The sequence below is a fragment of the Aotus nancymaae genome, unplaced genomic scaffold, assembly GCF_030222135.1.
Source record: "Aotus nancymaae isolate 86718 unplaced genomic scaffold, 86718_ANA_hifiasm-v0.15.2.pri h1tg000030l, whole genome shotgun sequence".
Classification (NCBI taxonomy): Eukaryota; Metazoa; Chordata; class Mammalia; order Primates; family Aotidae; genus Aotus; species Aotus nancymaae.
Window position 1 is genome coordinate 4,619,152 of NW_026988443.1, and position 27,562 is coordinate 4,646,713.

Below are 27,562 nucleotides of genomic sequence, written 5' to 3' on the forward strand. Positions count from 1 at the left end.
CTGCCCTTTATTTTAGTAAGATCTCTATGGAGTGGAGGTGGAGAGGCTGCAAGGAGGCTGTGGCAGAGTCCAGAGGAGACATAGTACCTGAAGAGGGGCAGTGGCCAATGTCCCACCTCTACTCTGACCCCAGAGCCAGCTACCAAGCCAGGCAATGACCTCACAATCACTCCCCAGGCTTTCCATCCTTTAAGGCCAGTATCCCAGTGTCTTGGCTCACTCTGCCCTTTATGTTCACATCTGGAGGCCACACCCTACCTTCTGAGTCACCAGGCCATCAAGTCCAGACAGAGGGATCAAGACAGTGCAAGAGTGCCAGCTGCCTCCCACCCAAGGCACTAGCAAGACTCCATGATGTCAGAGCAACCCGTGGACCTGAATAATTTAATGCCCACAGAGAGGAAATCTATGTGGAAGACTGCCGAGGAGAGGTGCATGTCTGACCTCACTCATGTGCTGGAGTGGCTAGAGCGGAGGCAAGGGAAGAAGAAACAAACTCCTGAGGTGGGTACCGTCCAAGAGAAACTGCAGGAGACTTTATTCAAGACAGTTGCAGTAGGGGAGAGAGATTGAATTTGACTCTCCTGAAACAAAAGGCAGGATGGTTTTAAAGTGCTGGGATAAGCTAGTGGAGAAGTGCCTAAGGACGTTAACAGGAGGTTTGTTAATATGATTAGGCATCTGTGTTACTAATTTGCACTTATCAAAGTTAGACTCCCATCCTCTCACAGAGACTGAGAGACAGGGGTGCAATCTTTCTTGATGATTCCATTTCAAAGGGTCCTTCTGGGTCCTTGAGAAAAACATTCCTGGATTATAAAACTAACAAGAGGCTAAAAGATTTATATCTCAAAGGGGCAGAGAAAAAATTTACATGTGCAAGTTTTCTAAAGGAAATGCTCTAAGAAAAAGTAGGCCAGTGGCCTATCGTCAGGAAGAAATCTGTCTAAAGTTTAGTCAAGCTGGGAAAATGTTACTATTGGTCAAGATTCTAGAAGGGCAAAGGGGCAGTGGCTGCCAGGGTCTCCGTGTTGCAGGATGGAATCCTCCTACTGCCCTCAGCTACTTCCCTGCTTGTTGTTGGAAACAGGTGCTCATTGCAACCAAGAAGAACTAGCACTTCAACCGAAAATTTCTCAGCAAGGCAATTTTACTTTTGCAGAAGGGTGCTGCCTGTGTCAGTCACAATCACAAGAGCATAATGAATAAAGGAAAGCAGGGGTTTTTATTTATAATGCCACCCCTCAATCTGTAACCTCCCCCTGTTAATTGAAGTCAGACCTGACACTCTAAACTGATCTCGTTAGGCTAGAATTAGCATTTAGAATAGGACAAATAACCAGGAAGTTTATTGTTTGTGCTTAACAACTTAAAGTTGTGTGGGTCAGCTGCAAGCTTGGTGGATGGAGGTGTGCCTGGGTGTGTTAAAGGCAGGAAAGATTACTTATAAAAGGACAAAGGGGATGAAACTCTGAAGAGAAAGTGTTCGTTCCCAACGTTGTGATGCCTTCAGAGTCAAAGAACATTGATTCCTCACTGCCATTACTGCAACTGTGACTCCAGCTAACATACCTCCTCTTTTCTACCCTACATCAAGCTAGTTCTAATCTGCCCTTGTCTCTTTCTCCAAGAACCATAGCAACCAAGTTTGCCTCAGTTTCCCTAGAGCTACTCAAAGACCCATCATCTATGAAAAACCAAGCCATGTCTTTGGAAAGTGATGTCCTCTGCGGAAGATACCACCTGATCTTGAATCTCCTGACCCTAGAGCAAAATGAGTGAAAAACGCCATTACTATTGGCAATGCTCATCACATCACAGACTTTTAATGTTTACTGTGGTCAAAGCCCTGTGATTAGCATCTACCTGGGTTATGCGGTCAATGCTCCCAGGCAGGCTACCAGGGAGGCATCATTTTTACCCCCAGTTAAAGAATAAGGAAAGTAAAACTAAGTCATTTTCTTGAGGTCACAGAAGTAATAAAGGGCAGAGCCAGGGCTCAAACTGAGATTTATCTAATTTCCAAATGGATGGGCTTTTTTAGGCCAAATCCCCATAACTGCCTCCACTTCCTCTGCTTTATCCATGTCAGCACCTGCCTTTGGTGAAAGCTTCCATTCTGTTTATGTGCTTACTTATTGTAATAGTCCATTCTCACATTGCTACATAGAAATATCTGAGACCGGGTAATTTATTTTTTAAAAAAAGGTTTAATTGGCTCACAGTTCTGCTGGCTGTACAAGAAGCATAGGGGCTTCTGCTTCTGGGGAGGCCTCAGGAAGCTTACAATCATGGCAGAACACAAAAGCGGATCAGGCACTTCCCACGGCCAGAGCAAGAAGTGGGAGGACAAGGTGCCACACACACTTTTAAATGACCAGATCTCATGAGAACTCTCACTTTCCTAACAGCACCAAGGTGGGGGTGGTGTTAAACCATGAGAAACTGCCTCCATGAGCTAATCACCTCCCACCAGACCCTACCTCCAACACTGGAGATTACAATTTGACATGAGATTTAGGGAGAGACATAGATCCAAACCATATCACTTACCATTTATAGTCAGAAAGATCTTGAGTGTCAATTCCATCAGACACATCTGACAAACATATTTTACTCTAAGATGCTAATGATTTACAGATAGCCTACTCACTGCCCTGATTTGAGGGCCAACAGGAAGCTTGACTTCTGGGTCTCTCCAAACTCAATTTAATATCAGTCACAGGAATTACATTCACTTCCATGGCTAATATGTTCAAGTCTATCTCCTTTCACTAGGATAAGATTCTAATAATCACATTTTAGCAGCTTTATCTTAAATGTGGCTTTTATTGTAAATAACTTTGGACCTAGAGAGGGAGCAAATTTCCATGGGAAATATAATTAAGTCATCAAGCATCATTACCATTCTCAGATACATCTGGGTTTTTAAAGAAGCTTCTAAGAGAAGGATGATGTGTCCTGACAGGTCTCAGACAGCAGCAGGTGGCGGGGGACCCTCTAGTGAAATGGTCGGGGTCTATCTGCACCACTCAGGCTCCTCTGTGGCCTCCTCTGGGGTCTGGCCTGGCCATCCAAGCTTTTCCCCCAACAGGCGGCTCATAGTATTTCCCCTTGTGTATTTCCTCTTGTGAGCCATTTGGCATCAGTGAAGACTCCTGAGGTTTGAAGTCTCAGCCATGGAGGATGCTAAATCGGTGAATGTTGCAGTTTCCTTGAGTCTAAGGTGTTGCCACGTCGATTCCGCTCGTTTTCCCTAAAATTGGGCCTGTGTGGGGAGCTACTTAGGTGACACCTCGGGGGAGGCTGAGGATTGAGTGGGGGCTGGTGGAAGGGGCGGCCCTGGAGGAGATGGCTCATCCTAGCTCCTCACAGCCTGAAAATGCAGCCTTGGCTCTGAGTTGTGCTGTTTCTCCACTAAGGTAAACAAAACCCCAAGGCTAACCAGCATCACTTTCCTTAGAAGGCAACTTGCAACATGGAGCAGATCCTTGGACAGTTTCCTTCCACACTCCCAAATGGCTTGAAACTTCCCTTCCTCCCACTCTGCATAATAATCTGCCCCCCATAATTCATGGAGGGCATTGCAGGTGCATGCAGTAATTCAGTTATTGCCCTCAGTAACCTTATGAAGTAGGTCCTAATGTTAGCCCCACCTTACAGACAAGGAAACTAAGCCACGGAGAGAGCAGAAACTTGCCAAGGTCACTTAGCCCTCAGCTGTGGATAGAGCAGGAATCCAGGCGGTGGGACCTGGAGACTGCAGTCCAGGCCGCTGTCTCCGCATAACCACAAGCAGCACATTCCCAGAGGAGATCCAGTCTATTTAGTTTCTCTCATGATGCTCTGGCACCCACTCCTAACACTTGCAAACTAGGCAGGATGCTTCCTGGGTGGCCCACTCTTTATGCACCCCTGCTGCACTCCTGCACTGTGGGACCCTGAAGATCCCTAATGACCCTTCCCTCCCTGCCTCCACTGCGTGATCAGGAGGGCCAGGAACGTGCCATGCACAAGGAACTCCATTCAGGGCAGGGTGTGCTCAGCTCCTGGGTGGGTGGTAGGGAATACCTGGGGAAAGAGAAAGGCAAGGTCAGTGGTGACTACCACTCAAGGAAGACAGAATGGGAGGACCTGGAGAGTCGGGCTGAGCAAAGGCCCTGAGGTCTGGATCGGCAGCACCTGCTCGAAATCAGGGCAGCCCTCCTGCGGCTCCAGGCTGGAGGCAGGGACAGGGAAGTCAGGCTGGTAAGGCCACGTGGGGTCTGGAGGGGCTTCCTATCAGGCTACAGAGTGAGGCTCTTATGTGGGGGAGGGGGTGGGAAGCCCCTGATGGATTCTGAGGCAGAGAGGGACAGGACCAGGCCCGAGGCTTAGAATATCGCTCTGCCGGCGGAGACACGGATACAAGGCGCATTCGGAAGCAGAGAGACGGTGAGGATGGACCCTAGAGTGTGTGTGCTGAAGCCCGCCAAAGGGAGGGGCAGCCCCTCACCAGGGAGCCTTTTCCTCTGGGAAGGAGGCCACGCTGTCCCCACAGGGGTGGCTTCAGAGCTCTCTTCCCTTGTCTTTTCAGGAGCAAAAGCCCAAAGTGTTAACAGGCCTGAAAGGAAAAGAAAAGAAGGAAGAGCAGAAAGGCAAAGGCATCATGAAGGCACCAGGAGGGAACTGCAAGGCCGCAGAGCCTTCCCAGCGGGTAACGTGGCTCCACCCCCCAATCCCCACCCCCTAATCCCTACCCCCGTGGGTCTCCAAATGGAGGACGGGTCCCCGCTTTTCACCTGCATGATGTCTGCCTACTTTTTAAATTTTAAGGCCCTGAAATTCACTCTGACCCCACGTTAACACTCAAATGAAATCTCCCACTCTTCCCCCACCCTTTCCGGCTGCGCCACCCAATCGCTGCCTCTCCGTAGTTTCATTCCTCACAGGTGACACATCCTCCCTTGCCCACGTTTATCTCCTGGAAGATGAGAACACCGTGGCTCAGTGAGGGACAACAGGGCAGCCCTACCCAGACCTAATGGCCTCCGAGGGCCTGTGTTTCTAGGGCCCTGGGACCCCTCTGAAATACGGCCTGGAGAAGAGGGAGGCGTTGGTGAGCAAGTGCCCATGGGCAGACCCTGCCCCTCTGACCTCTCCCAGGGCCTGGGCAGCTCTCTCCCTGGTGGCCTTTGCCTGCCTTTCAGCAAACCCTTGAAATTGCTGCTTGTTTTCTTGCAATGGGCGGGGAGGGGGAGCCAGGTCCTGTAACTGGGGTGTGACTTCTCACTTGCTTCCTCAAAGGCGTTAGGAAAGAGGTTCAGGAGGGACAGGGACACCGTCTCCTACCGAAGGCTCTACGGAGTGGAGCAAAAGGGAAAACGCCTCAGCATGGTCCCCGGCACCTACCTCAAGGACGGCGCCAGGAAATCTGGTAAGGGAAGAACCTTGGCCCAGGCCACCAGAATCTTCCTGCATAAACTCCTCCTCTAAGAGGGACCCAAAGCTTAGGCCATTCTTAGAACGGTAGCATCCACGTCAATCCAACCATTGCGCACACAGGAGTCAGAAACCGGCATGGAGGCTTGGCAGGGACCGCTCCCAGGGTTGCTCTTGGCAACCCGGGTGTGATGTGGACAGGAAGCAAGTGACTATCAAGGCTCTGCCCCCTCCCGAGTGTTCCCTTCTCAGGAAACCACCCTCATGTGTCCAGATTCCTGAAGCCATTTTAGTGACATCAACTTCATGAGTTACAAATCATCTAATTAAATACTGTGACACTATCAACTGCAGAAGGTACCACTCCCGCTGGCCTGAAACCTGCCAGGTGTTGTTGACGTCTAGGAAGGACAAGCTTAGGCTGTACCAGATCCCCAGTTTCAAAGACTGCCTGGGTCCTGACCCTGGCTGTACCACTTTATAAGGAACTTAGAGTGGTATAATCCTGGGCAACTTATTCCATCTCTGGGGTTTGGTTTTTCATCTATAAAATGAGACAATAACAATACCTGCCTCATAGTGTGGCTGTGGGGTTTAAGCGAGATGATGCATGAAAAGTACTTAGCCTGACGAAGAGGAGGTGCTGAATAAATGTTAGTGGCTTTTTCTAAGGAAACATGTTGCTAAAATTTCAGGTGGTCTGTACCGTGGTGTTGGAAAAACATATGTATTTGTTGTGTCTGTCCCCTCGGGACACAGGTGTAGGGTAAAAGAGAAATCTGGAAGGGATTCCATTAGCCCAGGAGAAAAGTGCGCAAGAGCCTTTGAGCAGAGGCTGTCAATTCTCATATGTAAAATTGCCCCCATTGTGCCCAACGACAGCAAAAAATCTTTTTTCCCCCTTTCACTTAATATACCAAAGCCACTGTGACCAAACTGCAGTCACTTCCCTGTAAGATTTAAGTGCATCCAGCTTTCACTGCAGTTTAGGATCCTAGATTGACTCTTAGAATAGCACTTTAGGGGCATCACTGGCGAAATCCAAAAAGGTTCTGTAATGTACCAAGAAATGTTAATTTCTTAGTCTTGACAAGCATGCCATGGACACAGATGTTAACATTCAGGGAAAATGGATGAAGGATAAACAGAAATCCTTTTTATTTTCTTTACAACTTTTCTGTAAATCCATATGTGATGGTTAATATTGTCAACTTGATTGGATCGAAGGATGCAAAGTATTGTTTCTGGGAGTGTCTGTGAGGGTGTTGCCAAAGGAAAGTAACATTTGAGTCAGTGGGCTAGGAGACGCCAACCCACCCTCAATCTGAGTGTGCACCATCTCATCAGCTGCCAGAGCGGCTGGAATAAAGCAGGCAGAGGTTGGAAGGATCAGACTTGCTGAGTCATCTGGCCTTCATCTTTCTCATGTTTTGGATGCTTCCTGCTCTTTAACATCAGACTCCAAGTTCTTCAGCTTTTGATAGAGATTCAGCTTGAATCTATACCAGTGGTTTGCCAGGGGCTCTCCGGCCTTTGACCACAGACTGGAGGCTGCACTGTCAGCTTCCCTACTTTTGAGGTTTGGGACTCGGACTGGCTTCCTTGCTCCTCAGCTTGCAGACGGCCTATTGTGGGACCTCACCTTGTGATTATGTGAGTCAATACTCCTTAATAAATTCCCTTTCATGTATCCATCTATCCTATTAGTTCTGACCCTTGAGGGAACCGACTAATACACCATAATTATTCCAAAATATTTAAAGTTTGTTTTAAAAATAAACTAGATTGGCGTATGCCAATAGGCCCCATACCTTTTCCAAATTTTCTGTAACTTCCAAAGTCCTGGTCCTGCCGGGCCCTGGAGCTTCTGTAAATCTTGCTTTCAGTGGCTGCTGTCTTCTCCTGCTCCATGCCAACCCAGGTACAGAACAGCCTTGTCTCTTTGATTTCTCCCAAAACCTCTCACATGAAGCCATCGTGAGTAAATAGATTTCACTGAAGGTTTGGGGGCAACAGAGAGAAAGAATTACATCACAGAATTATACAGCAAACAAATTAGAGGTTGGTTATTAGACCCCCTTGTTTTTCAAAGTCCTTTTTCCCCTGCCACCAGGAGATTTTTCCCTAGCTACATGTCTTTGCAGGAAGTAGCCCCCTGATGTTTTTCTCAACTCCAAGACTGGGTAAGGTGAGGTGAACCAGGAGTTCAGGGCACCAAATTTAAGGCAGCACTCACTCTCAGATGACAATCATGCACTTGTGTGAGTCTGAGAGTGAACCCCTTCTTAAATTTTGCACCCTGGACACCTTGTTAGCCTCACCCAAGTCCTGGTACTGCTCAGTTCTCCCTCTTCCTCTCTCTTCCCTCTTCTCTTTCCTCCTTCCTCTGCCTTCCCCACCTAACACTTATCCATTGACTTTTTACTTGAAGAGAACTGTGTTTCATTTGTCTTGTTCCACACTCAAAGTAGTCTATCAAGACATTTTCTTAAATAGTTAATTCCCTCCCCAAAATAAATCCATATCAGCTGATTAAATAATTATTTCCATCTCATGCACAAGGATGCCAGCAGGCCAGGTGGACTTGACACACATTTGGTTCCCTGCAGTTCCCGTCTTTCCACCATTCAAGTCAAATCCCCTCTCTTGGAGAATGGAGAAGCCTTGTCCCTCTACTGATGTAATGAGACCAATAGCCAGTGGATGATGTGGTTGCGAATGGGCCATCCCAAGTGCAAAAGGTGCTCAGAGGCATCTAGGAACAATCTGTGGCACCTTGTTCCCAGAGGTATCTAGGAACAAGATGTGGCACCCAGGACCTAGTCAGGGCTGAGCCTAGGCACAGTAAGGAGAGCCTCTTGTGTAGACTGGCAAGAGGACTAAAATGAATGAGTATAATCTGAATTGGCAGGCAAGTTCAAAACAAAGTAGCCCCTAGGAAGGGACTAGAAACAGTCACATACACCATGTCCAACTTTAGCTTGAATTGCCATAGGCAATGCACATCCTGAGTGCCTCTCATTACATGCACCATCCCAGGAAATGGTTCCATCTCAATGTAGAGGTTGGATGTCAGAGTCTATCCTACCACTTCTGCCTCACTCACCTTTCATGACCAGTTACTGGGTTCTGTAGCTTCTGCCTCCTTAATATCTTTAATCTCTTTCTCTTCTCCTCCATTTCCACAACCAGTATCGTAGCTTAACTGTGATCCTCATCCACTATAAGAATCACCAAATGCTTTTAACTTCTGTGACTGCCACATTGACCTTCGTTAATGTCTTTATATTTAAAGGGAGTTTTGGGCCAGGCAACGTGGCTCATGCTTGTAATCTCAGAACTTTGGGAGGCCAGGGCAAGAGTACCACTTGAAGCCGGAAGTTTGAGAACAGCCTAGGCAACATAGTGAGACCCCATCTCTACAAATAAACAAATAGAGTTTCTTCATTACATCACTAAAAGAAATTAATTTGCTGATTCTACAGCAATGCAGCTCTATGAACTGACAGACAAAGAATTCAGAATAATTATCTTAAGGATGTTCACTGAGCCACAAGAAAACAAACAACTAAATGAAATAGGAAAACAATACTTGGACAAAATAAATTCAACAAAAGGATAGAAACCATTTTTAAAACACCAAAAAACAATTCCTGGAGCTGAAGAACAAGATGTCTGAATTGAAAAACTCAATAGAGCACTTCAACAGCAGCTCAATCAAGCAGAAGAATCAGTGAATTTAAACACACATCATTTGAAATTATTCAGTCAGAGGAGTAAAAAAAGGAATGAAAAAGAATAAAGAAAACAAACAAGACTTATGGTACACCAGCAAGTGAAACAAAAAAAGATACATCTGTAGTCAAATTTCAAACTCTCTAATACTGTAATGGTGATGTATAAATGACTTTAAACTCTAATATAAAAGCTAAAAAACAAATGTGTTAAAATTAACTATAACTATGATAATTTGTTAGTGGATACACAATAGAAAATACATGTAAATTGTTATGCCAATAACCTAAAATGGCAGGTGGAATGTAAAGTACAGTTTTTGTATATGATCTAAGTTAAGTTGTTACCAGTTTAAAATAGGATGTTATAACCATAAAATGTTCTATGGCTGGGCACGGTGGCTCACATCTGTAATCCCAGCACTTTGGGAGGCCAAGCCACGCAGATCATGAGGTTAGGAGTTTGAGACCAACCTGGCCAATATGGTGGAACTCTGTCTCTACTAATAATACAAAAATTAGCTAGGCATGGTGGCATGTGCCTGTAGTCCCAGCTACTTGGGAGGCTGAGGCAGGAGAATTGCTTGAACCTGGGAGACAGAGGTTGTGGTGATCACACCAAGATCACGCCACTGCACTCCAGCCTGGGTGACAGAGTGAGACTCTATCTCAAAAAAAAAAAGTTTTATATAAGCCTTATGGTAACCACAAGAACAAACCTGTAGTAATTAAATGAAAGAGAATGAAATAAAAACATACCACTCCAAAAATTCATTAAATCACGAAAGAAAACATCAAGAGAGAAAAGAAACAAAAAAACTACAAAGCAGTCAAAAAACAATGAACAAAATGACAATAAGTTTTTACCTACTGATAATTACTTTAAACATAAATGAATTAAATGCTCCAATTAAAAGACATAGACTGGCTGGATGAATTTAATAAAAACAAGATCCGACCACATGCTGCCCATGAGAGACACGCTTTAGCTTTAAGGACACACATAGTCTGAAAAAGAAGGAATGGGAAAAGATATTCCATGCAAATATAACCTAAGGAGAGCATCAGTGGCTATACTTATATCAGACTTTAAGTCAGAAACTGTCACAAGAAAAAAAGAAGGTTGTCATATAATAAGGGACTGATTGATCAAGAAGACATAACAATTGGAATATTTATTCACTTAACATCAGAGCATCTAAATACATAAAGAAAATATTAACAGAACTGAAAGGAAAAATAAACAGCAATACAGTAATAGGGACCTTAACACCTCACTCTTAACAATGGATAGGTCATGTAGACAGAAAATTAATAAGAAAAACAGCAGATTTGAACAACACTATAGACCAAATGGACCTAACATATGTTTACACATTTTGTCAGAATACACATTCTTCTCAAATGTACGTAAAATATTCTCCAGGAGTGATCATATGTTGAACCACAAGTCACTTTTTTTTATGTTCAGAGGTAGGCATGCAGTTTTGTTACATAGGTAAACTCGTATCGTGGGGGTTTGTTGTACAGATTATTTCATCACCCAGGTGTTAAACCTAGTACCCATTAGTTATTTTCCTGATCCTCTTCCTCCTCCCACCCCCCACCCTCAGGTAGGCTCCAGTGTCTGTTGTTCCCTTCTATGTGGCCATGTGTTCTCATCATTTGGCTCCCACTTATTGGTGAGAACATGCAGTCTTTGGTTTTCTGTTTCTGTATTAGTTCGTAAAGGATAATGGCCTTTTGCTCCATCTTTGCAAGAACATGGTCTTGTTCTTTTTATGGCTGCATAGTATTCCATGGTGTATATGTACCATATTTCCTTTATTCAGCCTACCATTGATGGGCATTTAAGTTGATTCCATGCTTTGCTATTGTGAATAATGCAACAATGAACATATGTGTGCATGTGTCTTTATGGTAAAAATTCCTTTGGGTACATACCTAGTAATGGAATTGCTGGGTCAAATGGTAATTCTGTTTTCAGTTATTTGAGGAATCACCACAGTGCTTTCCACAATGGTTGAACCAATTTACACTCTTATCAGAAGTGCATAAGTCTTTCCATTTCTCTACAACCTCACCAGCATCTGATATTTTTTGACTTTTTAGTAATAGCCGTTCTGACTGGTGTGAGATGGTATCTCATGGTGGTTTTCATTTGCACTTCTCTAATAATCAGTGATATTGAGGGGTTTTTTCATATGCTTGCTGGCCGCATGTATGTCCTCTTTTGAAAAGGGTCTGTTCATGACCTTTGCCCACTTTTTAGTGGTTTTTGTTTTCTTGTAAATTTGTTTAAGTTCTTTATAGGTGCTGGATATTAGACTTTTGTCAGATGTATAGTTTGAAATTTCTTTCTCCTATTCTGTAGGTTGTCTGTTTACTCTGTTGATAGTTTCTTTTCTTGTGCAGAAGCTCTTTAGTTTAATTAGATATCATTTGTTAAATTTGCTTTTATGTGATTGCTTTTGGGTATCTTTGTCATGAAATCTTTGCCTGTTCCTATGTTCAGAATGGTATCATGTAGGTTGTCTCCCAGGGATTTTATAGTTTTGGATTTCACATTTGAGTCTTTAATTCATCTTATGTTAATTTTTGTATATGGTATAAGGAAAGTGTCCAGTTTCAATCTTCTGCATATGGCTAGCCAGTTATTCCAGCACCATTTATTGAATAGGGAGTCCTTTCCTCATTGCTTATTTTTGTCAGCTTTGTAGATCAGATGGTCATAGGTGTGTGGTCTTATTTCTGGGCTCTCTATTCTCTTCCATTGGTCTTTGTGCCTATTTTTTGTACCAGCATCATGATGTTTTGGTTAATGTAGCCGTGCAGTATACTTTGAAGTTGGGTAGTGTGGGGTCTCTAGATTTGTTCTTTTTGCTTAGGATTGCCTTGGATATTGGGCTCTTTTTGAATTTTAGAGTAGTTTTTTTCTAGTTTTTTGAAGAATATCATTGGTAGTTTGATAGAAATCATATTGAATCTATAAATTGCTTTGGACACTATGGCCATTTTAGCAGTATTGATTCTTCCTATCCATGAGCATGGAATGTTTTTCCATTTGTTTGTGTCATCTCTGATCTCCTTGAGCAGTGTTTTGTAGTTCTCCTTGTAGAGATCTTTCACCTCCCCGGTTAGCAGTATTCCTAGGTATTTTATTCTTTTTGTGGCAATTGTGAATGGGATTGTGTTCCTGATTTAGCTCTCAGCCTGATATTTTTGGTGTATAGGAATGCTAGTGATTTTTGTACTTTGATTTTGTATTCCGACACTTTAAGTTGTTTGTCAGCTTAAGGGGCTTTTGCAATGAGACTATGGAGTTTTTTATAGAATCATATCATCTGCAAACAAGGATAGTTTGACTTCTTTTCTTCCTGTTTGGATGCCTTTATTTCTTTCTCTTGCCTGATTGCTCTGGCCAGGACTTGGAAGTCCAATACCATGTTGAACAGGAGTGGTGAGGGAGGGCATCCTTTTCTTGTGCTGGTTTTCAAGGGGAATGCTTCCAGCTTTTGCCCATTCAGTATGATATTGACTGTTGATTTGTCACAGATGGCTCCTATTATTTTGAGCTATGTTCCTTCAATACTTAGTTTATTGAGAGTTTTTAACATGAGGAATAATTGAATTTTATCAAAATCCTTTTCTGCATCTATTGAGACAATCATATGGTTTTTGTCTCTAGTTCTGCTTATGTAATGAGTCACATTTATTGATTTGCATATGTTGAACCAACCTTGCATTGTAGGGATAAAGCCTACCTGATTATGGTGGATAAGCTTTTTAATGTGCTGCTGGATTCGGTTTGCCAATATTTTATTGAGGCTTTTTGCATTAGTGTTCAAGGAATTGGCCGGAAGTTATCTTTTTGTTGTTGTGTCCATGATGCTGGCCTCACAGAAAGAGTTAGGAAAGAGTCCCTCCTCCTCAATTTTTTTGTATAATTTCAGTAGGAATGGTACCAGCTCTTCTTTATACATCTGGTAGAATTTGGCTGTGACTCCGTTCAGTCCTGGACTTTTTTTGTTGTTGGTAGGTTAATTACTGATTCAATTTTGGAGCTCATTATTAGTCTGTTCAGGGATTCAGTTTCTTTCTGTCTCAGTCTTGAGAGGGTGTATTTGTCCAGTAATTTATCGATTTCTTCTAGGTTTTCTAGTTTGTGTGCAGAGTGGTTTTCATAATATTCTTTGATGATTATTTGTATTTCTTTGGGGTCAGTGGTAATATCTTCTTTGTAGTTTTTAATTATGTTTATTTGGATCCTGTCTCTTTTCTTCTTTATTAGTCTAGCTAATGGTCTATCTGTGGTATTAATTCTTTCAAAAAACAAGGCCAAGTGTGGTGACTCATATCTGTAATCCCAGCAATTTGGGAGGCCAAGATGGGCAGATGCCTTGAGCCCAGGAGTTCAAGACCAGCCTGGGAAACATAGTGAGATCCTGTCTCTATTTTTAAAAATTAAAATTAAAATTAAAAAAAAAACACAACTCCCAGATTCCTTGATCTTTAAATTTTTTTTGTGTCTCAATCTTCTTCAGTTCAGCTCTGATTTTGGTTATTTCTTGTCTTCTGCTTGCTTTGGGGATGGTTTGCTCTTAGTTCTCTAGTTATTTTAGTTGTGATGTTAGGTTGGTAAATCAAGATTTCTGTAACTTTTGGATGTGAGTGATCAGTGCTTTAAATTTCCCTCTTAACACTGCCTTAGCTGTGTCCCAGAGATTCTGGTATATTGTATCTTTGTTTTCATTTGTTTTGAATAACTTCTTGATTTCTGCCTTGATTTCATTATTTACCCAAAAGTCATTCAGGAGCAGGCTATTTAATTTCCATGAAATTGTATGGTGTTTTTCTTCCTAAGACAAGGTCTAGCTTTGTTACCCAGGCTGGAGTGCAGTGGCAGGATGATGACTCACTACAGCCTCAACCTCCCACGCTCAAGCAATCCTCCCACCTCTGCCCCTCAAGTGACTGGGATTATAGGTACATGCCACCATGCCCAGATAATTGTATTTTTTGTAGAGACGAGGTTTTGACATGTTACCCAGACTGGTCTTAAACTCCTGAACTCAAGCAATCTGCCCGACTTGGCCTCACGAAGTGCTGAAATTACAGGCGTGAACCCCCATGTCCAGCAAAATTGTGTGGTTTTGAGTGATGTTCTTGGTCATGATTTCTAATTTTATTGCGCTGCACAAAGCACATCTTAACAGATTCAAGAAGTCTGTAATTATATTAGCTATCTTTTCTTACCACAAAGGTATAAAACCAAAAATCAATAACTTGAGAAAAATTAGAAAATTCAAAAATATCTAGGAATTAAACAACACATTTCTGACAAACAAATGGCTCAAAGAAAATAGCAAAAGGAAATTAAAAAATATCTTGAGACAGACAAAAATGAAAACACAACATACTAAAACTCATGGGTGCAACAAGCACAGTTATAGGAGGGATACATACAGCAAAAATGCCTGCATTAAGAAAAACAAAAGATCTCAAATAGACAGCCTAACTTTGCTGGGCATGGTGGCTCACGCCTGTAATACCAACACTTTGGGAGGCCGAGGCAGGCACATCACCTGAGGTGGGGAGTTCAATACCAGCCTGACCAACATGGAGAAGCCTCGTCTCTACTAAAAATTCAAAATTAGCATGGTAGTGCATGCCTGTAATCCCAGCACTTTGGGAGCTGAGGCAGATGGATCACTTGAGGTCAGGAGTTCGAGACCAGACTGGCTAACATGGTGAAACCCTGTCTCTACCAAAAATACAAAAAATAGTCAGGGATGGTTACGTGCACCTGTAACCCCAGCTACTCAAGAGGATAAGGCAGGAGAATTGTTTGAACCCAGGAGGTAGAGGTTGCTGTGAGCTGAGCTTGCATCACGGCACTCCAGCCTGGGTGACAGAGTGGGATTCCATCTAAAAAGAAAAAGAAAACCCCAGTACCTGCTTGCTTCACTAGTGAATTCTACAAGCACTTAAAGAAGACTCAAACTCTTCTGAAAAAAAAAAAAAATGAAGAGAAGGAGACAATTTCAAACATCTTATAAAAACACCACACACCAAAAGAGGTTTGGAATTGTTCCCTTTCCTTCATTTTATCATTATCCTGATACAAAGCCAGATAAGGATACTACAAAAAAAGAAAGTTACAGGCCAGTATTCCTAATAAACATAGATGAAACATTTCTCTACAAATAGTAGCAAACTGAATACAATACCATATTAAAAAGATCATATAACATGATAAAGTGAGATTTAACCCTGGTATGCAAAGATGGTTCAATATATGCAAATTAATATATGTAATACCCCATATTAACAAAATGGAGGATGAAAATCAAGCAATCATTCAAATAGATGCAGAGAAAGCATCTGACAAAATCCATCACTTCATGTTAAGTACTCTCAACAGAAGGAGTGATAAAGCCAATATATAACAAGCCCAGAGGTAACATCATACTCACTGATTAAAAGCTGAAAGGTTTTTTCTTAATATCAGGCACAAGACAAGTTTGCCTATTCTTATCACTTCTATTCAGCCTAGTAAAGGAAGTCCCAGCCAGGGCAATTAGGTAAGAGAAAGAAAGAAAAGGCATCCAAATGAGAAAGGAAAAAGCAAACTTGTCTTTGTAGATGACATTTTTAATATATAGAATACCCTAAAGACACCACCAAATAACTGTTAGAACTAACAAAATCAGTAAAGTGATGGGATACAAAATCAGCATACAAAGATCAGTTCTGTTTCTTTACACTAACAACAAACAACCTGAAAAAAGGACAAAGAAAAGAATCTCATTTACAACAGCATCAAAAACAATATTTAGGAATAAATTTAACCAAGGAAGCAAAAGATCCATACACTGAAGATGATAAGACATTGGTGAAAGACATTAAAGACAAAAGTAAAGATATCTCTTGTGCATGAGTTGGAAGAATTAATGTCAAATGTCATCGTACACAAAGCAATCTACAGATTCAATGCAATTCCTATCAACATTCCAATTCACTTTTTCACAGAAATCTCTTTAAAACTATTGTAACATTTATACAGAACCACAAAAGATTCCCAATAGCAAAAGCAATTTTATGAGACTAAAGCTAGAGGCATAACATTTCCTGATTTCAAGTCATAATACAAAACTATATTAATCAAAATAGTTCGGTACTGGAATAAAAATAGACACACAAACCAATGGAGACAGAAAAGACAGCACAGCAATAAACCTCTGCATATTTGACAAGGGTGCCAGGAATTCACAATGGGGAAAGGACAGTCTCTTCTATAAATGGTGCTTAGAAAACTGAATAGCTACCTGCAGAAGAATGGAATTAACTTCTATCGTACACCACTTACAAAAACTAGCTCTCAGTAGATTAAAGACTTAAATGAAAGACCTGAAATCCTGAAACTTCTGTAAGAAAACATGGGGAAAAACTCTTTGACATTGGTATTGGCAATGACTTTTTAGGATATGACACTAAAAGCACAAGCAATAAGAGCAAAAATTAACAAATGGACTCTATCAAATTAAAAAACTTTTGTGCAGCAAAGGAAATGAAAAAAGGGCAACGTATGAAATAAGAGAAGATAGTTGCAAACCATCTATCTGATAGGTATATTCAAAATATACAAGGAATCCATAAGACTTAATAGCAAAAGAACAAATAATCTGATGTACTCATGGGCAAAGAACCTAAAAGGACATTTCTCTAAAGAAAACATGGAAATGTTTTCTTTAGAGAAATTAGAAAGATGCATTAAATGATGCTAAACATCAGCAATCGCTAAGGAAATGCAAATAAAAACCAAAATAAGATACCACCCCACTTCTGTTAGAATAGCTACTATCAAAAAGACAAGCGATAACAAGCATTGGCTACGATGTGCAGAAAAGGGGCTGTTGTGTACTGTTGGTGGGAATGTAATTTGGCACAGCCATTATGGGAAGAGAATGAAGGTTCCTCAAAAATTTAAAAATAGGACTATTATATGCAGAAAGCACACTTCTGAGTATATATCTGAAGGTAACAAAGATGCCTCAAAGAGATAGCTGTGTGCTCGTGTTCACTGCGGTATTATTCACAATTGCCAATACATGAGAACAACCTAAGTGTCCGTTGATGAAGGAATGGATAAAGAAAATGTTGTGTGTGTGCTGTGTGTGTATATACATATATATGTAAACACAAATGATGAAATATCATTAAACATTTATATTATATAAAAAAAAGAAGGAAATCCTGCCATTTGCAATAACATGATGAAACCAGAAGGCATTATACTGAGTGAAATAAGTCAGACAGAGAAAGACAAATGCCGTAAGTGCTCACATACGCAGAATCTAAAAAGTTAAACTCATAGACATAGAGTAGAGTGGTAGTTGTCAGGGGCTAGGGTGGAGGAAATTGGAAAATATTGGTTACAAGACACAAACTTTCAGTTATAAGATCTGGAAACCTAATGTACAGCATGGGGACTAGAGTATACTTGCAATTTGCTCAGTGAGAAGATCTTAAGTGTTTTCACTATGCACACACACACAGAGGTAACTATGTGAGGTGATTAATGTGTTAACTAACATGTTATGTACATCATTTCACAATATATATGTATATCAAATCATCACATTGTACATCTTAAATATATACAATTTTGTCAATTATACTAAATAAAACTAGAGAAATAAAAATTAAAAAGTAAACTTCTTGTAGATAACATATGATTGGATTGGGTCTTGCTTTTCTATCCCCCATTCAGTCCGACAATTGCATCTTTCTAATTAAGATGTTTAGATTATTTACACTGAATGTGAGTATGAAATAGTTGGGTTTAAATCTACCATCTTCACATGTGTTTCTGACTTGTTCCATCCATTCTTCACTTTCTCATTCTTCTTTTTCTGCCCTCTTGTAAACCAAATATTGTTTATGATTCCATTTCATTTCCCTCATTAGCTTCCTAGTTATAACTCTTTGTTGTGGCCCAGTGCAGTGGCTCACACCTGTAATCCTAGCACTTTGGGAGACTGAAGTGGGCAGATCACCTGAGGTTACGAGTGAGACCAGCCTGGCCAACATGGCAAAACGCTACTAAAAATACAAAAATTAGCTAGGCATGGTGGTGCATGCCTGTAGTCCCAGCTACAGAAGACTGAGGCAGGAGAATCACTTAAAAACCTGGGAGGCAGAGGGTTGCAGTGAGCCGAGATTGTGCCATTGCACTCCAGCCTGGGCAACAGAGAAAGACTCTGTCTAAAAAATAAATAAATAAATACAAAAATAAGCCAGGCATGGTGGTGCACACCTGTAATTCCAGTTACTCAGGAGGCTGAGGCAGGACAATTGCTTGAACACAGGGGATAGAAGTTGCAGTAAGCAGAGATTGTGCCACTGCACTCCAGCCTGGGTGACAGAGCAAGACTCCATCTCAAAAAAAAAAAAAAGAAACTGTTTTATTGATTCTGTTATGGTGTATAGTATACGTCTGTAAACTAGCACAGTCCATATTCACTTTATGTAAAACGTAGGAACCTTACGAGGGTATACTTCCATTTCTCCTCTCCCCATCTACACGCTGTTGTTGCCACACATTATATTTTTCCATATTATAAACCCCATGAGTGTTATTATTTTTGCCCTAAGCAATTATGTTTTCAAGAGATTTTTGCATTTACTCACACATTTAACATTTCTGGTGCTCATCTTTCCTGTGCATAGATCCAGATTTCTGTCTGGAGTAATTTTCCTTCTACCTGAAGATCTTCCTTTAACATATCTTGTGGTATGTATTTGTTGGTAATCAATTCATATAGCTTTTGTATATCCAGAAAGGTATTTATTTCACTTTTGGTTCTGAGAGACGCTTTTGCTGAGTGTAGAATTTTAGATTGTCAGCCTTTCTTCTTCCAATACTTTAAAGGTTGCTCTACTGTCCTCTAGCCTGTTTGCAATGGGAAACTGGCTCTCTTCCTAACTCTTGTTCTTCTGTAATGTATCTTTTTCCTCTGGTTTCTAAGATTTTCTTTTAAGAAAGGGGCCTATGATGTGCGTTAGTGTCATTTGCTTCATGTTCCTTGTGTTTGTGTTTGAGATTTGTTGAAATTCTTGGTTTATAATTTTCATCAAATTTGGAAAATTTTTGTTCATTGTTTCTTCAAAAAAAATTTTCCATTCCTCCCTTCGCTCCCCTCTCTTTCAGGCGCCCCAATCACACATATGTGAAGTCTCACAATTCATCTCGTGTTTTTCATCTTTCCGTGTTTTCTCATTTTCTCTTTGTGTTTCATATTATACAGTTTCTGGTGCGATACCTTCAAGTCCACGAATCTTTTCTTCTCCAATACCTAATCTGCTGTTAATCCCATCCAATAGAATTTTTATTACAAATATTGTCACTTTCATCTCTAGAACTTCAATTTGAGTCATTTCAAAACTGCCTTGGCGAACGTAACAGAGTATGTTACACCAGCTGTTGCAGTGTTCTTGTCTACCAAATCTTTCATCAGGCTGGTTCCCTTTCCAGCTTTGCTGATTAGTCCTCAGTTGAGAGGAGTCTGCATAACTCTGCAGTTCTTGGTGCAGCTTTTTCCTGTTATCCCAGCTGTTATGGTTTACCTAAATTATCTGCCGTCTCTCCCCAACTCAAAGGGACTACCAGGCTCTGTCTAGGCTTCCTCACAATCCCGTGCTGCAACCTGGAGGCATCTTCCAGCTGAAGGCTGTGGCAATCATGGGATCCCCTAATTTCTTTCCCCTCACTCAAGGATCACTGCCTTGCATTGCGTGCTGTCCAGTGTCTACAAACTGCTATTTCATAGGACATGCCCAGCTTCTTAATTGCTTAAGTTGGAAGAATAAATTCAATCCCTGCTACCCCATCTTGGCTAAAGGCAGAAGACTCAGATTGGCCTTTCCAAAACATAAACCTTATTAAATGCAATAGCAAGTCACTGAAAAGAAGGAAATTTCCAAGTTGGATTTAAATTTTAGAAAGGTTGCTCTGGCTATGAACCAGGAAAAGATCCTGGGAAAACAACTGTAACACAAAGTAAAACTTGGCAAAGTCTCTGAGTGGCTAGACTGGGAAAGGAAAGGCTAGACTGGTGCCCTCCCTGGGCACCTATGTCCAGAATATTCTGTAGATGCCAGGCCAGTACATTCCTAATGCACAGGGCTAGAAGGCCACAGCCCATTTTGTCTCCACGAGCACAGAGCGAGCTTCTGGTGTCCCAGACATGGCTCACTAGAAATATAACCTGTCTCTTCAGCCATAAACCCAGGAATGTGAGTCATTTGTGTCCAAAAGAGTGGCCAGGACAGGCTTCCAGAAAAAGGCTCTGACGATGCAGGCTCATGTCCTGGGTTCACCACTAATTATCTGTGCCATTTTGAGCACATTACCTAATCTTTCTGATCCTCAATGTTCTCCTTTGTCAAATGGATATGATGTGGTTGTGGGACTAAAGGGTCCCCACTGCCAGAAAGCCCTTGAACACTGCCTGGTATGTGAGTCACTCAACAAATGTTAGCTAATTATGTAATTGTCATTACCTTTCATATTGCTACTGCTCTTTCCTGCATGAGACCCACCTTGCACGGAAAAGGATCAGATGTTTCAGGAAAGGTGATTGCCCTTTTTCCAAGGAATTTCCTTATTCGTGTCAGAGAGACTGTGCAGCTCACAACCCTCCCAGAGCGTAGCGCCAATTTTCTCCACACACAAACAGGGACTGCTGAGGCCACCTGACCCTATCACCCTGTCAGGAAGCAGCTACTGTGCCAGAGCACCATGTGCCATAAAAAGTCCTAATTCAGCCACTAACTCATTGTGACACCTTGGGCAGGTCACACCCACTCCTCAGGCCGCTGTTTCTGCATTTATATAATTGTAGGAGGTCTAGACTCATTCCCACTAGGAATATTCTGATAAAATGCCTGAACTTTGTTGATGAACTCTTACAAGATTACAGACAGAATAATTTACTTACAAGGAGAAAACAATCAGGCTGACATCAACCTGAAGTGGAATAGCACAAAGGCATTAATAAGAGTAAAGACCCCCATAATACTGGCCCCAACTCACATGTCACTATCAAATGAATGAATTATATTTGTAGATTTGGAAATATTTAGAGATTTTAATCAGCCATGCATTTCTTCATCTGCAGAAAATTCTCTAGGAGAGAACATATTAGGAAGTAATTTATATACATAAATTACATATTAGGAAGTAATTTAAAAGCGAAATCTAGATACAGGTTTAAAACCAAGTGAGATAGAAAGGTTGATGACAAAAGGAAAGCAAAGAAACACAAGGAAATGCAACAGAAGAGTTAGAATTGAGGCTAAAGGAAACACACAGGGTAAAAGAGGGACATCCTTTTAAATGTGAAAGAGAATAAGTAATAACCATAAACCTACACACACTAAAAATGTAGTAGCTAAATAAATAAAACAAAACATTTAGAAATGCAGGGAGAACCTGTTAAAGATACAGTTATGGTGGTAATTTTTATTTTATTATGGGTTTTTTTTTTACTTTTAGGTTCTAGGGGTACATGTACAGGCTTGTTACACGGGTAAATTCTGTGTCGCTGACGCCTGGTGTATAAATGATCCTATCACCCAGGTAGTGAGCATATGATATGGTTTGGCTGTGTCCCTGCCAAAATCTCATCTTGAATTGTAGCTCCCACAGTTCCCACATGTTGTGGGAGAAACCGCTGGGAGGTAATTGAATCATGGGGGCGAGTCTTTCCTGTGCCGTTCTCTCCATAGTGAATAAGTCTCATGAGATCTGATGGTTTTATGAATGGGAGTTTCCCTGAACAAGTTCTTCTTGCCTGCTGTCATGTAAGACGTCCCTTGTTCTTCCACCATGATTCTGAGGCCTCCCCAGCCATGTGGAGCTGTGGGTCAATTAAACCTCTATTCTTTATAAGTTACCAAGTCTTGAGTACGTCTTTATTAGCAGCATGAGAACAGGCTAATACGGCATAGTACCTGATAGGTAGCCCTCCAACCCACATCTCCCTCCCACTCTCCTCACTATAGGGGTAAATTTTAATACACCTCCTTCAGAGCCAAATAGATCATATAGACAACAACAGGAAATACATGAAGAATGTCACAATGCAATTAACAAACCATAACTTTACATCTGAATAGAGAACACATATTTTTATATATCCAAACAATATTTACAAAAATCACCTGTGTGCTTCATCACAAAAAAGTAAAGATTTTAGGGCCACCTACACCATCCTAAATCAATAATTAGAAATAACCCTCAACTTTAAGCATTGGAAATAAAAAACACACATTCAATTTGCCCTTGTATAAAAAAAAACTAATGAAATCAGTCTGTTTCATTACAAAAACTATGAGACATAGGCAAAATATACACTCAGAAGAAAATGTACAGTAAAAACTAAAAGTAGTAATGCTTTATAAAACAAAGAAATTGCCAACATTTTTATTAATGTAACAAGTAGAAGAAAGAATTTTTATGAAAAAGAAAAAATTATTATATTAAATACTGGCTTGGATTAATGAATAATATCAAGATCAAAAGTGGTTAAAGGGCTAAATAAAAAGCTAGCTTTTTGAAAAAGCAAGTGACATGAAAGCAATTGCCATGAAGTTATCATAAAGCTTGTTAAAAAGAAGAGTAAAAATACACAAGAGTTTATATGAGAAAGGATACAAAGAAAATAAAAGAATTATAATAGAATACTATGCCTCTACACAGCACATTTTAAAACCTAAAGGAAATGGATGATTTCCTATTATACTATATATTATCAAAATTGGTACAATAAAGAGCAGAAAAATTGAATAGAGCAATTTCTGCAGTGAAGATTGAAAAATAACATTTTCCCACAAAAAATTGGCACTGAGACAAATGGTTTCATGCAAGGTTCTAATATTTAAAGAGCAAATAATCCTAATGTTACTTCAACTATTACAGACTGTGTAAAATATAGACATTTCTGCATTAATTTAACAAGCTATTAAATTAATGCAGAGCTTTATTAAAACTTACACCAAAAATGGCCAATCTCACAATAATATAGATGCAAAAATCTAAAAATTTTTAGCAAACATACTCAATGTATGAAAATACATCAAATGGACAATGTCTGAAATGAATTCCACCACAAACAAGTGGGCTTTATTACAGCAGGTGAGAAGTGGTTCATTATCAGGATATCGAAGAACACAATGTATTACGTCAACTTATTAAAGGAAAAAAAGGTGATTATATCAGTAGATGGCAAAAAAAACAAAATGAATAGAATCAAGCAATTATCACCAGTAAAAACTCTATATTAACCAGGGATAAAATCACTAAAATATTATAAAACATACACAGCAACTAGGGGCAAATATCATTCTAAATGATGCAATGCCAAATTTACTTAAATTAAAATCAGGAACAAAATGAGGCATAATCCCTATCATCATTATTGGCAAGGTCTGTCAAATGTAATATATACTAAGAGGAATATATAATTTTGATACATATTGGAGGAACAATACTTTCATCTTTTCTGCTGATACGATTGCATATCTACAAAACTCATGAAATTGTAGTTAAAAAGTAATAAAATTGTACTGTGGTTGTTGGTATAGTAAACAAATACAGTTTTTGTTTTTGTTTTTGTTTTTTGAGACAGGGTCTTGCTCTGTCACCCAGGCTGGAGTGCAGTGGTGTGATCACAGTTCACCACAGCCTTTACCTCCCAGGCTCAAGCAATCCTCCCACCTCAGCCTCCCAAGTAACTAGAATGACAGGCTTGTGCTACAACACCCAGCTCATTTTTTTTTTTTTTATTTTGTAGAGATGGAGCCTCACTTTCTTGCTCAGGTTAGTCTTGAACTCCTGGCCTCAAGCAATCCTCTTGCCTCAGCCTCTCAAAGTGCTGGGATTATAGACATGAGCCAGCATGCCCATCTACAAATACAGTTTTTAAAAAACAATAGACTTTTCTCTATGTATTTGTCCTACCAGTTAGAAATGGAAATGAGTAGAAAATATTCCATTCTCCTGAGTAAAAATACATAAAATACTTAGGAGGAAATTTAGCAAGAAGAAAACATTAAGGTGTCCAAGCCCTAGTCCAACCTGCGGGCTGGGCACATGGGACCCAAGACCAATTTGAATGCAGCCCAACACAAATTTGTAAACTTTCTTAAGACATTGTGAGATTTTTATTGTGATTTTTTCTTCTTTAGCTCATCAGCTATCATTAGTGTTAGTGTATTTTATGTGTGGCCCAAGAAAATTATTCTTCCAGTGTGGCCCAGGGAAGCCAAAATGTTGGGCAACCCTGCAAGTCCAACAATACTTTATTTGGTCCAAACCCATATTTGGGCCATATCAGACACTTACCAGTTCATTTCACGTATTTGTGGCCTTCACACATTCTGTTCCTCTGCCTGTGATTCTTTCCTTCCTTTTCTAACTGATCAACTATTCGCCCTTTCAAACCCAGCTCAAAGCTCTTCTCTTCTGATACCTTCCTTGACATATCAGAAGCTATCCTCTAGGCTACCTTCTCTAGGCTCATTCCATTTAGGGGAACTCCCTTTGGGGAGGATAGGGAGAACAGATTGAAAGAAGCAGAAAGGAGGAAGGAGGGAAAGGAAGGGAGTGGGAACAGGGCAGGGAGAAAGGAGGGTGGGGGGAAGGATTGAACAAATGAAGGAGAACCTGGACTGGGTGCAGTGGCTCATGCCTGTAATCCCAGCACTTTGGAAGGCTGAGGCAGGTGAACCATTTGAGCCCAGAAGTTCGAGACCAGCCTGGGCAATATGGCAAAACCCTATCTCTACAAAACTATAAAAATTAATCGGGAGTGGTGTAACTGCCTATGGGCCCAGCTGCTCAGAGGGAGAAGCAGAAGGATCACTGGAGCCTGCAAGACAGAGGCTGCACTGTGCTGTGATTGTGCTACTGAGCTCCAGCCTGTGAGGAAACTCCATCTTAAAAAAAGCAGGGGGTGGGGGGAGGCGGGTGGAGAAAACCTGTGGAAGCCATGCAAAGACTTCATATCTCAGAGCAGGTATTGTCTGAAGCCCACGCATTCCTCCAGCCCTCATCCCCTTCCTGCCGACCCCAAATCTCGCGTCTCCCACAGTCTAACTGTTTGATGACATCTGTCCAATTTCAGACCTAGACATCAAGGATGCAATCGCCCCAGAGTCCAGTCAGAGGCCAAACCCATTCGGTCTACCAAGCATTGTCTTAGATCCCATGTTACAGGAAAGTACTTTTAGCAGCCGGAGGGCAACCTTCATGAGAGACTGGTCCACCAAGATGCCTGACGCGGCTTATGAACTCAAGCTAAAGACCCTCCTGGAGAAAGGCACTGAGCCCAAGATGGAAACCATGAGGATGTTGAAGCCAGAGGAGGTGCTGAGCTGCCGGTGAGACCCCTGGGCGAATGGGATGGGGTCCTGGAGCAGGCTTTGCTCACTATTATCTCCGGCTCAAACACCTCGGCTGAGCCTGAAGATCTAGGAGTAGGGGCTTGGCGTGGCTGAGCTCTGCCCTTTGGTCCCAAAAGACTGCTCCGGGGCTCAAGCCAGTGGGTTTCCAGTAGCTCTCCTGCCAGTAGACCATCCCCTGAATGGGCATGTCATTTAGATGCTGCCGTTTTGATGCCATACTTTCAACAACCCTCCCAATATTTTCATTTGTTTCAATATTACTCAAAAAGGAAAGAATGAGGTGTTTGTGGCCTTAACAGGAAGATTTCCCTAAGATCCTTTGCACTGTTGAGTTGCTACTGATGCCACCATCCCCAGTGACCTGCCTGCTGCATGATTGGACTTCTCGACTGTCAAAGGGATCATGAACAAAGTGTGAAACCATTTGATATTTACTGCTCTTCCCAAAGAGTCTCCTTTCTCACTTGCTCTCTGTCCTATTTATCAGGGCTGTCTGGCTTTCAGCAATACAGCCTAGTTTCCCCCAAAAAATAAGTATCCCTCTCCCTAGACCAGTGTTTTCCTTTACTGTAAAGCTATAGCGGACAAAGTTCAGAAACTTTAGCAAATAAGAAAACAAAACAACAGAGTGATGTAGTTGTCATCGTCCTGGTAATGTTGACATCAGTAAAGTCATCTGTAGATTTAAGATGGTCTCAAATGTCTGGCAATCTAATAGCCCCATAACAAAGTCCTGCTCTGCTCACTGACTGGCAGAAGGATGGATGGGTAGAATGGATAACTGGCTTCAAGATGAACAGGCAGAGACCTCAACAGACTGCCTTTGCTGTCTGGTTCCATGGCTGGATGACTTCAGCCATGGCTTTCAGGTAGACCAGGTGGTTGTAATTGACTCTGGCCCACAGATGGCCTACCTGGGTTCCATGGTGGGGGGAAAAGAGATTTGGACAGGACTCCTATCCTCCAAAGAGAGGGAAAGAATATTTGAAGAGCTAGCATATGAAGCCATTCAAGAAATATTCAAAAAAAGAATGAAGTGGTTCAGAATGGGATTTTTTTTTTTTTTTGTGAGACAGCCTTGCTCTGTCACCTACAATGGAGTGCAGTGATGAGATCTCAGCTCACGACAACCTCCACCTCCCAGGTTCAAGCAATTTGCTTGCCTCAGCCTCCCGAGTAGCTGGGATGACAGGTGTGCATCACCATACCCAGCTAATTTTTGTAGTTTTAGTAGAGATGGGGTTTCACCATGTTGCCCAGGCTGGTCTTGAACTCCTGTTTTCAAGTGATTCGCCTGCCTTGGCTCCCAAAGTGCTGGATTACAGGCGTGAGCCACAACACTTGGCCAGGATGAGATCTTAATGAGTGACCCCATATGCATGACACTCTCATAGGCTAGACTGGTGAGGGAAAACGTAGCCCAGGTATGAGGATTCATGAAGGAGTCTGAGCTGGCCATAAAACCAGGTAGGCTCTGGGAAGATCTTAAAGAAGAGTGGCCATTCCCAAAAGGCAGAAAATCAGGTTATATCAACACACAATTCCTCTCCCATCATCTGTGGCAAAGTAAGCAACCAGCAGGCAGCCTGAGTAGGGGGCCTACCCCCTATACTAAAGCTGGGACCAACGTCAGGGTTGCTGATAGAATAAGGCTCTCTCTGGATCACACAGTACAAATGGGATTGAGCCCATTCTTCAGTATAAATCAGAATTAGGGATCTCTAGCTAATATTCTAAATCAATGGTCTGATTTTTAAATTGTGTGGATATTATTAAAAGCAAATACTCACCACTATGCCTGCAACTTTGCTCAGCCATTATTTCCACTGTCCTGTATCTTTCCCGGCCCTTGGCCTCTCCCAGGGTATGTGTACATGGCAGTGACAAATCAGGTAACAATTCACATTCTGTCTTTTCTCCCCACTTGGTACTGTCAC

General features: G+C 41.5%; 1 protein-coding gene across 2 annotated transcripts in view; it reads left to right on the forward strand.

The window, feature by feature from the left end:
* The first annotated feature begins 218 nt into the window (after nt 1-218).
* The window catches only part of CUNH16orf78 (chromosome unknown C16orf78 homolog), a 28,125-nt gene continuing 781 nt past the window's right edge, over nt 219-27,562 (forward strand). The window contains exons 1-5 of one of the 2 annotated variants that reach the window (XM_012472233.2): nt 219-504; nt 4,577-4,696; nt 5,287-5,416; nt 21,422-21,427; nt 25,352-25,601. In XM_012472233.2, coding sequence (XP_012327656.2) covers nt 352-504; nt 4,577-4,696; nt 5,287-5,416; nt 21,422-21,427; nt 25,352-25,601 — 659 coding nt within the window. In that variant the 5' untranslated portion in view covers nt 219-351. Of the gene's footprint in view, nt 505-4,576; nt 4,697-5,286; nt 5,417-21,421; nt 21,428-25,345; nt 25,602-27,562 lie in introns of both variants that reach the window. The other variant, XM_012472234.2, reaches the window with a different exon arrangement.